This window comes from Poecilia reticulata, chromosome 5 (assembly GCF_904066995.2).
Source record: "Poecilia reticulata chromosome 5, P_reticulata-male-v2, whole genome shotgun sequence".
NCBI classification, from domain to species: Eukaryota; Metazoa; Chordata; class Actinopteri; order Cyprinodontiformes; family Poeciliidae; genus Poecilia; species Poecilia reticulata.
The window spans coordinates 514,993-528,551 of record NC_088834.1 but is presented as its reverse complement, the minus strand read 5'-3'; the positions used below and the strand labels follow the sequence as shown (position 1 = coordinate 528,551).

At 48.7% G+C, this 13,559-nt stretch overlaps 1 protein-coding gene across 3 annotated transcripts; it reads left to right on the top strand.

Moving 5' to 3' along the window:
- The first annotated feature begins 73 nt into the window (after positions 1-73).
- Positions 74-13,465, top strand: LOC103460356 (ral GTPase-activating protein subunit beta). Of its 3 annotated transcripts, XM_008402474.3 has the most exons (33): positions 74-612; positions 1,095-1,265; positions 1,698-1,900; positions 2,047-2,213; positions 2,284-2,458; positions 2,647-2,778; positions 2,844-2,962; positions 4,062-4,112; positions 5,433-5,477; positions 5,559-5,606; positions 5,684-5,790; positions 5,947-6,112; positions 6,219-6,348; positions 6,420-6,578; positions 7,093-7,207; positions 7,285-7,420; positions 7,492-7,562; positions 8,831-8,906; positions 8,992-9,122; positions 9,272-9,454; positions 9,590-9,738; positions 9,891-10,045; positions 10,118-10,218; positions 10,385-10,546; positions 10,658-10,843; positions 10,921-11,079; positions 11,161-11,263; positions 11,335-11,454; positions 11,541-11,611; positions 11,698-11,800; positions 12,516-12,570; positions 12,669-12,808; positions 12,886-13,465. In XM_008402474.3, the coding sequence occupies exons 2-33, from the start codon at positions 1,116-1,118 to the stop codon at positions 13,053-13,055; spliced, it is 4,038 nt and encodes a 1,345-aa protein (XP_008400696.2). In that variant the 5' UTR covers positions 74-612; positions 1,095-1,115; the 3' UTR covers positions 13,056-13,465. The 3 variants fall into 3 exon arrangements, with proteins under 3 accessions (XP_008400696.2, XP_017158752.2, XP_017158751.2); XM_017303263.2 differs by having other exon boundaries at positions 5,433-5,606; positions 10,658-10,789; XM_017303262.2 differs by having other exon boundaries at positions 5,433-5,606.
- The last annotated feature ends 94 nt before the right edge of the window (positions 13,466-13,559 follow it).

The following is a 13,559-nucleotide window of genomic DNA, read 5'->3' as shown; positions in this document are numbered from 1 at the left end:
TACGGCGTCCCGGTTCTGACGGCGCCCCAGCAGAACCAACCAGAACCAGTCCCTGCAGCTTGGTGGGTTACTCATCAACCCTCTGAGCCTTTTCTCATTCACCAGTTACCATGGAAACAGAACTTACCTGCAGACGACACCTGAAGCCCTCAGTTTGAAGCTCCACCTCCCAGAAGATGAAGAGGTGGAGCAGCCAGCCGGACCAGAACCGGGCCTGGAGGTTAATGTTTGCAGTAATCATTCAGCGACAGTCGGGCGGCGCCGGCAGGTCCGTTTGGGTCGGAGCTCCATGTTCCGTCACAGCAGAGGGAGCAGCCAGCAGGGGAAGGCTTGTTGACTGTAAACTTGTTGCTGCTCAGCCTGCCAGTCAGCGCTCAGGGAGAACAGGAGCAGAGCTTCGACCTTCAGAACCAGAGAGGACTGGCTGCTTGACCCGGTCCGGTCCATCAGGCAGCGACTCACCTGAAGAAGGTTCTGCTGCGTCATCAGATCGGAACCAGAGCAACAGGTTCCTCCTTCAGGTCCATTTGGTTCTGGATGGTTCTGTTCAAACCGGCTTTATGTGAAGCTTCGTTTAACATCCTGTACTCTGAATAGTACTAAAGTACTCTGGTAAGAGCTACTGTACTATGATTATTAGAACTAAAGTAATTTGACTACTAATGTACTTTGCTTAGATCTATGGTACTGATAAGAACTATTGTGATTTGACTAGGCCTAAAGTAATTGGTACTAATGTTCTGATTAGAACTACTGATTACTCCTGCAGTACTCTGATTACATCAGACTAATCCTGTTGACAGTGATGGACTGAGCATGTGCGGTCCCCATCATGTGATCCGTTCTGTTTCACAGCTCACCTGAGTGAATCTGCTGTGAGCTCACCTGTAATCAGTCGGTTCTCTCTCTGATTAAACCAAGGCTTATTAACACCTCACAGTGAAGAACTGCTCCTGTTCCAACACCACCAGAACCAACTGGACCGAATACAGACGGCTAAACCACAAGCTACTAACATCTAGCCGCAGGATTCTGGGATGTTTGAAATTATTAATTTACTGTCAGGTAGCGACCAGTTTACCTGTCTATTCCAGGTGAGCTGTGATTGACTGGTGATGATGGACCAGTTCCTGAAAGGCCAGATCAGCGTGCTCAGCGGTTTCCCGCCTTCTGTGGGCAGAGATGTTGCTGTTGCCGTGGTGAAGCCCCTAGCAGCAGGCCTGGGAAACCCCAGCACCCGCAGCCTGCTGCGTACTGACCGGCAGGTAAACACCAGGTGTGGCAGTGGGAGCAGTAGACAGTAGGTCAACCTCTGACCTCTAATCAACTGATCAATCCATCTGATCAGATCCAATTCCATTTTAATGAGAACTTGATTGGTTCGATGTGTCACCATGGTAACAGATGTGTTCTGTAACTGAAACCATGGCAACTGGACACGACATATGGATGTTTACAATAAAAACATTCTTCAGCTACTAAAGATGACAGATTGGTCCCTGATGGATCACAGATTGGTCCCTGATTGATTGATTACTGATTGACCAGTGATGAAGAGCACTAATCTGTAACTTTCTATTCTGTCTCCTGATCCGATGGTAAATGTTCTGGTTCTGCTGTGATTGAAGTTTCATCCAGATCCTCTGGTTTCAGTCCAGAAACGTGTCAGGTAGATGTTGATGTCTCTTCACGCTCAGGTGAAGTGGACCATGGAGGTCCTCTGTTACGGTTTGACTCTGCCATTGGACAGAGACACTGTCAAACTCTGTGTGGACGTCTACACTGATTGGATGATGACACTGGTGTCCCAAAAAAGCTCCACCCCTCCACCAATCAGCAGAGACCCTAATCTGTATGTCCAGAGGATCCTTCGGCATCTCTACATCCTCTTCCTACCCAGGTAGTTGGTTTCACCTGGACCTGAAACCAGACCAGACTATCCACATGAAGTCACAAAATAAACTCAGACCTCAGATCAAACCCTCACTCAGATCAGAACCTGAGTCAAACATCTGATGAGATCTATATTGCGTTTGTCCCTCTCAGGTCAGGCCAGGTGAGTCCGGACTACCTGTCTCTCTGTCAGCAGGTATTGAGTTCGACTCAGTCTCTGGCCAGAGAGAGTTCAATGATGAGCAGCGAAACCTGGCAGACTCTCCTGCATTTCCTGCTGCGCATCAACCACACCCTGTTGGCTCCGCCTACTCCTGCAGGTGAGACAAAGTACCTGCTTTTGTGTATCATGCCATCTGTCCTCTACCTGTGCATCTCACCTATGGACAGGAGGCTTGTCGAAGCTTTCCGTAGCGGTCCTCCTGGAGGTGTGGCTGCTGGCATGTTCTCGATGTTTTCCGTGCCGCTCGTTGTGGCAGACGTTCAGGCAGATGTTCAGCAGCTGGAGGCATCAGCCTGCGGTGGTGGAGCAGTGGAGCCGGGTCGCTGCAGGACTAACCTCCAGGTCCGTCTACAGCCTCAGGATTTCACCAAGTCATGTTGCTGAAGTTCTGAAGGTCCAACACTGCAGTGAAGCTCTTCCAATGTTATCATTTGTTCCAGGCAGTTGTCTGCTGTTTTGGAGAATCTCTGTTGGTTCTGTATCAGATCACTCTGTCCCAATCCTAACCTCTACCCTAACTCTCCTCCCAGGCTCCTTCCTCAGATGTTTGGACCTTCCTTCCCTCCCTTCGAGGTTCCAGGTGAAGATGCTTCTCTGGTTCCTGCAGACATGGAAGGTGAACGTGTTTCTCACACCTGGTTCAAGTTCCTGCACCTGTTCAGGTAACTGCTTGATGCTCCTCCCTCTGGCCTGGAAACCTTGCTGATGAGTTTACCGTTTTCTGCAGTAATCCAGTGGATCTGATTGGCCCAGCAGCCGGTTCCTCCTTGGATGAAGACGTTCAGCTGCCAGGAATCTTTTTCAGAGTCATGAGATCAGTCGGTGAAATGGTCGACGCCTTCCTCGGTACAAAACTTTCAACAGAACCAGAACTTACACAGAATTAACTCAGTATGGTCCAAAGCCTGTTTGATGAGACCACAGCTGTCTTATCAGTGAGGTCCATGTTCTTCACTTCCTCAAATTACTGAGCTGAGGGCATGTTCAGGTATCACTACCTACAGTTCAGCCTCCTCCTTGTCCTGCATCAGTTTGGAGAGAAAGATGTTCAGAACAAAGTGACGTCCACAGGAACCTTATAGGCCCAAAGTTCTGACACCATAATTGTTCGGTAAAGTTCTCCATCTGGTCATACATCAGTGGAAGATCTCATTTCTTCATTCTTGGTTCAGATGGTTGTCCAACTCCCCTTAACTCCATGATGAAGAACAGGTATAGAATGACCCCACGTCCTGAACAGAGAGGCGGAGCTAAGAGTTTGGCCCCTTCTCCAATGTTGGATCTCCTTCTAGCTAGTTAATGTTTGGTTTGGTTCTAGTCGAGTTGGATCTGCCTCAATTGCAGTCTTTTCAAACTACACTCAAAACTTGTATGCCTGTCCAAGTTCAACACCTGCCAACTTCCTATTGCCCCTTGGCTCATACTCTTATGCCTACAACCCCATCTAGTGACCAAACAGGGAATATAACACATATTTGGTTTCTATAGCCCAAACAAATATTATGTAGTTTTGGTGTTTCACAGACTGGCACCAAACTGCAACTCCAACAGAACGTTGAGCAGAGCTGCACTGTCAAATCAGAATCACAATGACCTGTTAAATCACGGTCATTCCGCTCCTCCATACTGAGCAAGTCTCTGGTAGCAGACGGCATGTCCACCGCTCCCCAGCAGTGGTTGAGATGTTGTTTGGAGCTTCCAGTTATGTAAATCATGAGCCGATCAACAAATGTAATCTGCTCTCAATCAGATCGCTTGCACACCATGCACGGCTTGTACTACCCCTGAAGAATCTATTAAAAATATAGAGGAAATGCACAGGTTCTGCTAAAGGAAACAAATGTGGCTTGGGCGGACTGAGGCAGAACTGGTTAAAGCTGCTCTAGTGGAAAAGGGGCTTTTGAGGTTGAGCGAACTGGGTCTGAATGTTTTCTTGTCTCTGCAGGTGTGACTGTGAGAAACTCGGGACAAACAGAACATCTGCTACCAAACACAGGTAGACCCAACTTAACTGGACCTCGTTGCAGAAATAGACAGTAATTCAGTTTTTTCTTCCAGTGACTTCACACTTTGCAGGTGCAGCCAGGCTTTTGAGAAGATCAGTTTAGGTAGCCTCACAATCGCATCTCTGATGTGATGTGATTCTGTTGGCTTCATCAGTTCATGATCTACAGCACTTGCTGTAGCAGTTTGCCGATGAGTGTGAAACAGCAGGAGAAAGGACCAGTGCCTCCAAGACTGAGTTGGAAAAGGATAAACCTGGGTTGGGGAAGAGGTCTTGCTCCAGGTGGAGGAGTTTAAGTATCTTGGGGTCTTGTTCAGAAATTAGGGAAAAATGGAGCGGGAAATTGAAAGACGGATTGGTGCTATATCTACAAAGATGAGAGCACTGCACCACCCATCGTGGCGACGAGAGAGCTGCTCGTCAATATTGGTCTATCTACACACCTAGTAGTCTTGAAAAAGATATTTTTAATCTCAGTGAGACATGCCAGCTTAAATAAAGTTACATACATACCTACCCACAAATATGGTCACCAGTTCTGGGTAGTGACCAAAAGAACAAGATCACAGATGCAGGTTGCCAAAATTAATTTCCTCCGTAGGGTGTCTGGGCTCTCCCTTAGAGCTAGGGTGAGATTCTTCCACGTTGAGAGGAGCCAGTTGAAGTGGCTCCTGCATCGGGTTAAGATGGACGCCTCCCTGGTGAGGTGTTCTGGTTGCGTCCCACTGGAAGGAGACCCATAGGAAGACCCAGCATACACTGGAGAGATGGACATTAGTTCATATGAAGGCCTGCTTGTTCAGAGTGATGAACAAGAATCCATCTGTTGGATCTTCACATCTTCTCCTTGCATCCCCCATTACCTGAAAGATTTACCTGGTGCTCAGGGAGACAAGATTCTGAATTCAGGTTTCTGTGAGGAAGTGGAGCTGGAGTCTGACAATACTTTTTGGTCTTGATGGACATGACCAGGGTTGTTCTAGAGAAGCTACAGAAGAACATCAGTATCTGGTCTGAAGTCAAGAGTTAATGGAGGAAGGCTGGAGCAGATCATCCATGAAGGAGAACCAACCCTGGTTCTGGTGTATCCAAAAGGGAAGACCATGGAAGTTTCTAGGCCTTTGGGAAGTATCTGGTTTGAATTATGAAGCTTTCATATGAAAAGTCTTGCTCTGGTGTTTGTGTTGTCCTCTCTGGATCATATGAAGGGGTAAAATGTGTCTGTTGGTCTCCAGTTTGAGAAGTCCAGACATCTTCATGTTTAAACAGAGCAAAGCTGCTTCAGGTGTGATGGTTTATTTGTTTCTGCAGAACTTGGTGCCAGAAGTCAATCCAGAGACAGACTGCCTTCTCTGGGTAAACAACCTCAGTCCACCGACCCTGTCCATCAGAACTCCTCTGTGGTTCCGGTTCATCTCCCTGTGATCTTCCCTCCAGGTTTCTCTGTGAGCAGAAGTCCGTTTAGAGACCGCCTCCCATCGTATGGTAATCTCTGCCAGTTTGTTGTCGTTGTCTTCAGTGAAGGCCGCTCTGTGATCCAACCTTTTTCTTCTTCTCTGCAGAGTTCTCACGGCCTCGTTCTGGAAGTGCCCCGCCCACACCTGTTAACTTCCCCACTACACCTGAAGCCCCGCCTATTAAAAGCTCCTCACTTTCACGTAAACAACAGGTAGAACCTGGATCCAAGCTGATCCAGAGCATGATCCTAATAAACATATGTCCCCTTTCTAGTCTAAAGAAACCTTTACCTGTCCAGGTAAATCATACAGCCATCTGGTTGTATCTGATGTTGGAACTTATTGGCCTCAATCTTCTGTCTTGTCAGACACCTTCATCCCCCCATCACTGGAAGTCTTCCTCTCGTCTGCGCTCTTCCTGTCCTCCTGTGAACTCTGCCCCTCGATGCCCCGCCCACCCTCTCAGGTGTAACACGGATTCCCTCCTGCACCTGTTTGGCTCCTGGCTGTTTGAAGCCGCTCTGATAACTTCAGGTCTGTCCTGTTAGCATGCTTTGTCCTGTAGGACCTGCTCCTAGTATAGACCATACTCTGATATTCCTGGACTCAGCTACACACCTGTGACACCTGTCTCCAACAGGTAAACAAGCTGATGTCACTGTGATGTCAGACCGATGGGCAGCAGGGAGAGCAGAGGCCTGCGGGACGCTCTGTAGGATTTTCACCTGCAAGAAGACGGGAGAAAACATTCAGTCCATCTACCTGTCCAGGTAACTGTCTGTCCACCTCTCCAGGTTTGTCCATCTCACGTCTCACTCCTGTCCCTGGTGTCCTCCGTCAGGTTCTACCTGGTTCTCCTGCGGAGCCTCCAGGACGCCTGTCCACCTGTCGTGGTCTCTGTCCTGCTGAACTCCACCCGTCTGTTCTGCTGTGACCTGAGAGGGGTCAACCTGCTGCTGCCGTCCTTTGTCTCCGTCCTGGAGACGGTACTGCTGGACAGGTACCAACACCTCCGGTACAGAACTAGAAGTGGGCAGGACTCTGCTCAGATCAGGTTGGGAGCGTTTCCATGAATGTTAGAATGTGGATCAGGTTTTAGACCTGATTTCAGATCCGTCCTAGCAGAGCCAGTCGGGTCAGTGGGTTCTGGATTTGTGGTTTCCACACAGAAAACAGAACAAAAGGTTTGTAGTGAACCTGCTTACTTCTGATGCACCTGATCCTATCAGGGGGACAGATACCTGCAGAGAGGAGCAGAGTATTATGGGTATTGTAGTAAACTGAGGGCAGGACCAGCCAGAACCGTCGGGTCCAGATCAGATAACAGGAACCAAATCTCCTTTTAATTTAATCTGGTTTGAATCACGAAGCTTTCAGATGAAAAGTCTTGCTCTGGCGTTTGAGTTGTCCTCTCTGGGCTCCTGTAGACAGGTGGGCAGGTGAATAAACATCTTTCTCTGAATTGAACCAAGCATGATTGTGAGCGTCAGGTAACTTCCTGTTGATGCTTCCAGGGATCTGATCCTGTTTAAGGGCCTCGTCAGTCTTGTGGATTTAAGGCGGTCCTCCATCTTCATCCTGCTGTCTCTGATGCCCCTCCCCGTGCAGCTTGGACCTGCCCAAATACAGGTAGCTCCTCTGTAACCATGGCAACGTATGAGCAAGTCTGACTTGCCATCCCACCAACATTGGCTGTGGTTCTGCAGAACTCTGTGGATTTGATGATGGGCTGTGAGGATGCCACAGCAGGAACCTTCCTGTCTTATAAGCTCCGCCTCCGCAGCCTTCTGATTGGAGCTTTGCAGACAGAGACAGACACATGCAACATCCAGCTGCTCCTGGGTCAGTTTCTGCTTCCTGGTTTTCTCCACAGCTTTGCCTCATGGACATTAATCACTTCTTTGTTTCTGCAGCCGCCATATTGAATGTAGTCCATGACTCGGCTGCAGCAGAGGCTCCTCCTCCCTCACCTGATCCTCATCAGGTAAGTTCTCCAAGTCAAGCTTACCAGTTTTTTCTGACTGGTGAAATCAACATATCTAATTTATTTTACAATTAAGTGTTTTAGCAAGAGTTTAGGACTGAGAGTAGGAACTTTGAATGTTGGGACTATTATAGGGAAAGCTAGGGAGTAGGCAGAGGAGGAAGGTGGACATATTGTGTGTTCAGAAGACCAGGTGGAAACGTAGCAAGACTAGAAGCCTAGGAACATGGTTCAGGCTGTTCTACCATGGTGTGGATGAGAAGAGAAATGGTGTTGGGGTTATCTTTTAAAGGAGGAGTTTGTTAGGAACGTTTTGGACGTGACAAGTGTGTCAGGTAGGTTTGGTAGTGGAATGGCATGAAACCATTCCACTACTGCATCTGTAGTACATACAAAGACTGCATGTACTACAGATGCAGTCTTTGCTTTGAGGATGTTGATAGAGAAGTACAGAGAATGTCAGCTTGATTGTAGTTTTATAGATCTAAAGAAAACGTGACAAGGTTCTGAGAGAGGAACTATGGTGCTGTATGAGGAAGTCTGGAGTAGTAGAGAAGTATGTTAGAGTGGTTCGGGACATGTATGAGAGCTGTAAGACTGGGGAGAGGTGTACGAGTGTTCAAGGTGGAAGTGAGACTTCACTTAGGAGTGGCTCTGAGCCCTGGTTGACGGATGACGTTAGACAGAACTATGATGTTTGCACATGAAATCGTGATCTATGGTGAGGAGAGAACAGGTGAAGGAAAATCTCAAGAGAAGGACCCAGAAGGAGACATGAGGTTACAGGGATAAAGAGGGTGAAGGATTTGAAGTGCTTAGGCTCAACAATTCAGATCAACAGTGAGTGTGAAAATGAAGTGAAGAAATATGTCCAAGCAGATTGGTAGGTGTGATGAGAAAATCAGAGAGAAAGAAAGGAAAGATGTACAAGACGGTGGCGAGACCAGCAATACTGTTTGGCTTAGAGGAGGCCGAGCTGGAGGCAGCCAAGATGAAGATTCAAGGTTCTCTATGGGAGTGAAGGGGATGGATAAATAGGAGTACACCGGTAGAAGGATGGAACTGCCAGGCAGGAGGCCTAGAGGAAGACCTTAGAGGAGGTTTATGGCTGGAGTGAAGGAGGACATGAAGGTGGTTGGTGTGAGAAGAAGATGTGGAAGACGCGGTTAGATGGAGACCAATGACTCACTGTGGCGACCCCTACAGGGAAAAGCCGAAAGGAAGAGTGTTTTACCAAACATGTTGTCAGATAAACTCTTCATTTTCAGTCCAGAAGGTCTGACCATTGGAACCAGGAGGTCCAATTCAGGGCGACCAGTGGAACCAGTAGGACCAGGACACCAAGTAGGATATAAAGGACCGTCTTCCTTGCTGTTTGGGTGTTGGTAAACTACCACTGATGATGTATGTGTGCTGCCATGGTAACTAGCTACCCAATCGGAAGCAGCAGTCCTTTGGGTTCATGTTGTCCGTCTGCTGACTCAGCGTTTGACGTCTCAGTGGAGAAATGACTCTGGAGTTTGTCTGTCTGCACTGGAAGTACTGGGAGGACTGGCCAAGGTGGGAACACACACATACCAGAACTGGCTACAGTCCAGTTTTATTGAAACCAGGTCAAACGGTGGTGGATCTCAGCTTCACCATCTGGTCCTCTTGTTGTTTTATTTGGTTCCGACCCAGATCAGTCTGTATGTTCTGTGGTCCGGCAGGTGGAGGTCCAGGTGGAGGCCTCGGAGCGGCGCCGGGCCGTCGGTTCTGTCTGCACCTACATCGTGTTCCAGTGCGGCCGTCCTCCTCCGCTCCACTCCAGAGACCTGCACTCTATCATCGTCGCTGCTTTCTGCTGCCTGAACACTTGGCTGACCCAGAACCCGGTTCTGCTGCACCAGCAGGTAACTGACCTGCAACCTGCACAGGTTCTGATCCGGTTCTGATTAAAGTCTGTACATCGGGTAACTGTTCTGGAAGCCAGCTGGGTCGGTTCCTGTTCTCTAGGTGAATGCCTCTGTCCCTTCTGGTACTGCCAGGAGTGTCTGCTGGAGGTTTTGGAGATTGTGGAGTTGGGGATCTCAGGCAGCAGGTCCAGACAGGACCAGAACGTTGTGTGGAAGGACGACAAAGATCTGAACCCGGCCTCTCTGAGGGTGAAGGAAGCGGCGGAGGCAACCCTGAGCTGGTGACTAAAACATGGTCCTGGTTCTGATCCAGTTAGAAACCAGGAGCAAACTATACCAGAACCAGCTTTAGTTAGAACCCAGGAGGAGCTAAGTACATCTGGTTCTGCTCCAGTTAGCTCCTGGATTCTAACTGCAGCTGGTTCTGGTCCAGTATCATGCAGGTTTCCGGAGCGGGTCCAGATCCGTCGCTCAGAGACAACGCCCTGATGTTGGATAACAGCAGCCTGAAGAGGTCCAGATATTTTGTTCTGGAAGGTTCTGTGATTCTGGCCACATTGGAGCCAACACCAGATCAACCTGATCAAGGTAGATCCAGAACCAGAGACAGAACCTCAGCCCAGAACTGCAGAGATACTGATAGTTCCGGTCCTGTTGCAGAGCCCAGTCCATCTCTGCTGGTGATCTTGAGGGGACCGTCGGGACATCACAGCTGGAGTCTACAGCTCCACCTGCTGCCTAAAGATGCCCGAGCCATTCAGGTGATTATGTGATGCTGCTGCAGTGCCTCAACCAGCCTGATGGTGGCGCTGCAGTATCATTTGGTCCTACTCTGGAGTCTGTTGAGGTTCTATCATCACCACAGAACCAGAACACGATTGGTCCGCAGAACTAAAGTCTTCAGGTGAGTTTTTGTCTCTTGGACAGACGCAAGCTGCGCTAATCCCAAGACAGGTGCGTCTCGCCGCTGAAGACGCTGGACAGAGACGCTCCATCAAGCACCAGCTGGTTCCGGAGCTCATGGAGAGAGTTCCTTTAGTTGGAGCAGATCAGAGCATCCCTCCTCTGATCAGAACTGGACCTGCTGAGGTAAGACCTGAGTCCGACCAGAACCAGAACCATTAGAATCTGTTCTAGACGTTCCGAGCTGTCACAGATCAGGGGACAGGTGTGTCTCAGGTGTGGACATCTGTACTTCAGGACCAGCAGCAGTTGGACCATCTGCGAGTAACCTTGAAGACCCAACAGGAAATTGAAGTTCAGCCTGGGCTGAGCAGCCATTCAGTTGCTATGGCAACCTGCAGACCAGCTCCTCCTATCAGCTGCTTCCAGGTGACCAGACTCTTCCTGTCCCACCTGGGTTTTCTGACTCCGGAGAGTGTGAAGGTAGACATCGGAACAGGACTCGTTTTATCGGGCTTACCTGTCCATCATTCATCTGTCCTCCCTTCACCTGTCGGCAGGATCCAGGTGTCAACAGCATGCAGCCCGCACTCTTGTCTCTGGACTCGTCTCTTCCAGGTTTCTCAGAAAACCTGAGACGTTTAGATCAGCTTCCATCCAGAAACAGTGACTGTGCGTTTGTCTTCTACATGAGAGCAGGACAGAAGACACCCAGAGAGGTATTCCTCATCTGTCCTACCTGTCCACCTGTCTCAGATGGTTCCGAGTCTGTCCTGTCTTACCTGTCCATCTCCCTGCAGATCTTGGGGAATGTGGAGAAGCAGACCCACGTCAGCGGTCCTTTCTTGGACTTCCTGTCGTCTCTTGGTTGTCCTGAAGAGGTGGGCGGAGCCAGTCGTTCAGGTGAGGCCTTTGTTTGAGTGTTCAGGTGTCAGAACTCTTCGGTTAACAAACTGGCTGATTCCTGGTTTCAGAATTTGAGGCTGTTCTGGGGGACAGCGGAGGCGGCGTGTTCGATGGACGGAGGTTCGTCCTGAAGTTTGCCGATGCTTTGACGCAAATCGCCTTCATTGTTCCTTCATCACACACCTACAGTCAGTGCTTGGTGATGTCACTCTGAAATAACAGATGGTAACCAATCACACCCAAGATGATCAATTTATCTTCATTTTCCAAGCAGCTGATTGGCTGAAAAGCTTTGAGGAGGCGGGGCACGCCGCTGCTTCATCATCCAACCAGAAAAGAGCTGAGGTGAGGCTCCGCCCTCAACCTACCCTGTATATTAACATACACGTTTTTTTCTGTCTTACCTGTCCCTCATCTGTGTGTCTGTTCAGACCCGTCCATCAGAAGACATCCGGTTCTGTCAGAGTGTCTCATCATTTTTCCAATCAGACTCAAAGCTGCTGATTGTTTGGGTCGAACGCTTTGAGGACATTGGTAACTAACTAGCTAAATAACTATTAGTCATTCCTAGCAGGTTTTCTGTTCTCTTGTTTGACTCCAGTGAGTCGCAGAACAAAACTAAGAGATGAAACTGAAATTCGTGAAGTAAGTAAATCATTTTCAGATCAATCAACAGAATCCAGAAACACCTGAAGAAAAGGGATGCAGTTTTTGATGGGTGTTTTCTCCTCCTGATGGTCCGGTCGACCCGGTTCTACTGGAACCAGAACTCCATCATCTGATCCACCTCCAGCTGCTGTGGTTCTGAACCAACCTGTTCCCCTCCTGGCCTGTGGGGGCGCTGCACGAAGAACCACTGAAGGAAACGACACAAAAACATCTGAAGACACTGAGAGCAACTTCCTTCTTCACCAGATGGAAACAAGATGGAGGCGTCAGATTTTAGCGGTTGAATGATTTCTCTTTAGGCTAAAGACTAGGAGCCATTTTTGCTGCTAGCCCCAGGAGAAATGTCAGAGGTCGGAGGTCGATTAGCAGTCACAACTCACCAACTGAACCGGACTTTATAGGCAAACGGACTGGAGTCAGATTGAAGCGGACTGAACAAGACAGTCCCTGGTGGCCGTAGGAAGTATTGCACATTCAAAATCAGAGAAGGTGGAAGCTCCGCCCTCTTCTGTGGGACACGCCCACTTTTCCATGCAGGGTGAGTCTGGTGGCCCATGTTTTTCTGATCTTTGTGTTTCAGAGAAGTTTCCTCTGACCGATCTGCTGCTGGAGACGAGAGCGCAGACAGAGACCGGGTGAGTGGATCTGGGTCGGTGGTTCTGACCTGAAGTTCTGCTTCAGTAAAGCCCAGCATGGCTCTCCAGGTCTGACAGACTGTTCATCTCTGTCTTAGTTCCTCCAACATCCAGTTGATCTTCATCCATCCTCTGAAGACGGGACTCTTCAGGATCTGCTTCCTTGGAAATGCCTCCACCAAGCTGGGACTGGTCGTCCCATTGGTGAATGGGATGGTGACCAGCAGGAGGTCTCTGGGTGAGGACCAATCACAAGATGGCTGCTTGGTTCTGAAGATCCATTGGGTGGTAGTTACACCTGACTGTCCTCCTCAGGGTTCCTGCTCACAGAGATGGTGTCTAACTGCTCTCACCGCTGTCGCTCAGAGAGTGACTCCGCCCCTCCGCCTCACGTCAGAAGGAAACACCTGATCAATGACATCATCCTCTCCTATAAGAGCTGCTGCTCTGAACCCGCCTTCTACTCCGCCCTGTTCCAGATTTGATCTGTTACTATGGTAACCAGGTGTAGCTCGACAGGAAACGGAAAACTCGGATGAGCAAATCCTTACAGTTCTGTTTTGAACTGATTAAAGCTTTTAATTATTTAATCATTTCCATGTAATTAAACATTGACAGCAATAAAAATGAAAGAATATTTAAGTCAAATGGGATTTTTTAAATTTAATTTGAAGGTTTTCTTAGGCTGACGTTTCTTGTGTATGATCTAACCTTTATTTTTATGTGAAGTCCATCCACCTATTCCGTCTTCCCGCCGCTACAGTGTGTGCTAACCAGCTAGCATCACGGCCTGTTGGCTACTTCCTGTAGCCGCTGCTGGCTCCGAAACGCAACAAAACTCGTCTAATATCTTTTAACACATGAACACATTTCCTTAAACATTCCTCGAACAGTACCAAATAATAAAAGTACTCCGTTAAAATAAACTTGAGGGTTATTCTCACCTGAAAAACAGCATTTAAATGAGCACACGGGAGACGCAGCCTGTG

What these genes read in the sequence shown, in the direction of transcription:
- LOC103460356 (XM_017303262.2), top strand. Translation starts at nt 1,116, where the DNA reads ATGATGGACCAGTTCCTGAAAGGCCAGATCAGCGTGCTCAGCGGTTTC. An exon ending in AGCCGCTCTGATAACTTCAG is followed by an intron (nt 6,113 to 6,218) that starts GTCTGTCCTGTT and finishes TGTCTCCAACAG; the next exon opens with GTAAACAAGCTGATGTCACT. An exon ending in CAGTAGGACCAGGACACCAA is followed by an intron (nt 8,907 to 8,991) that starts GTAGGATATAAA and finishes CATGGTAACTAG; the next exon opens with CTACCCAATCGGAAGCAGCA.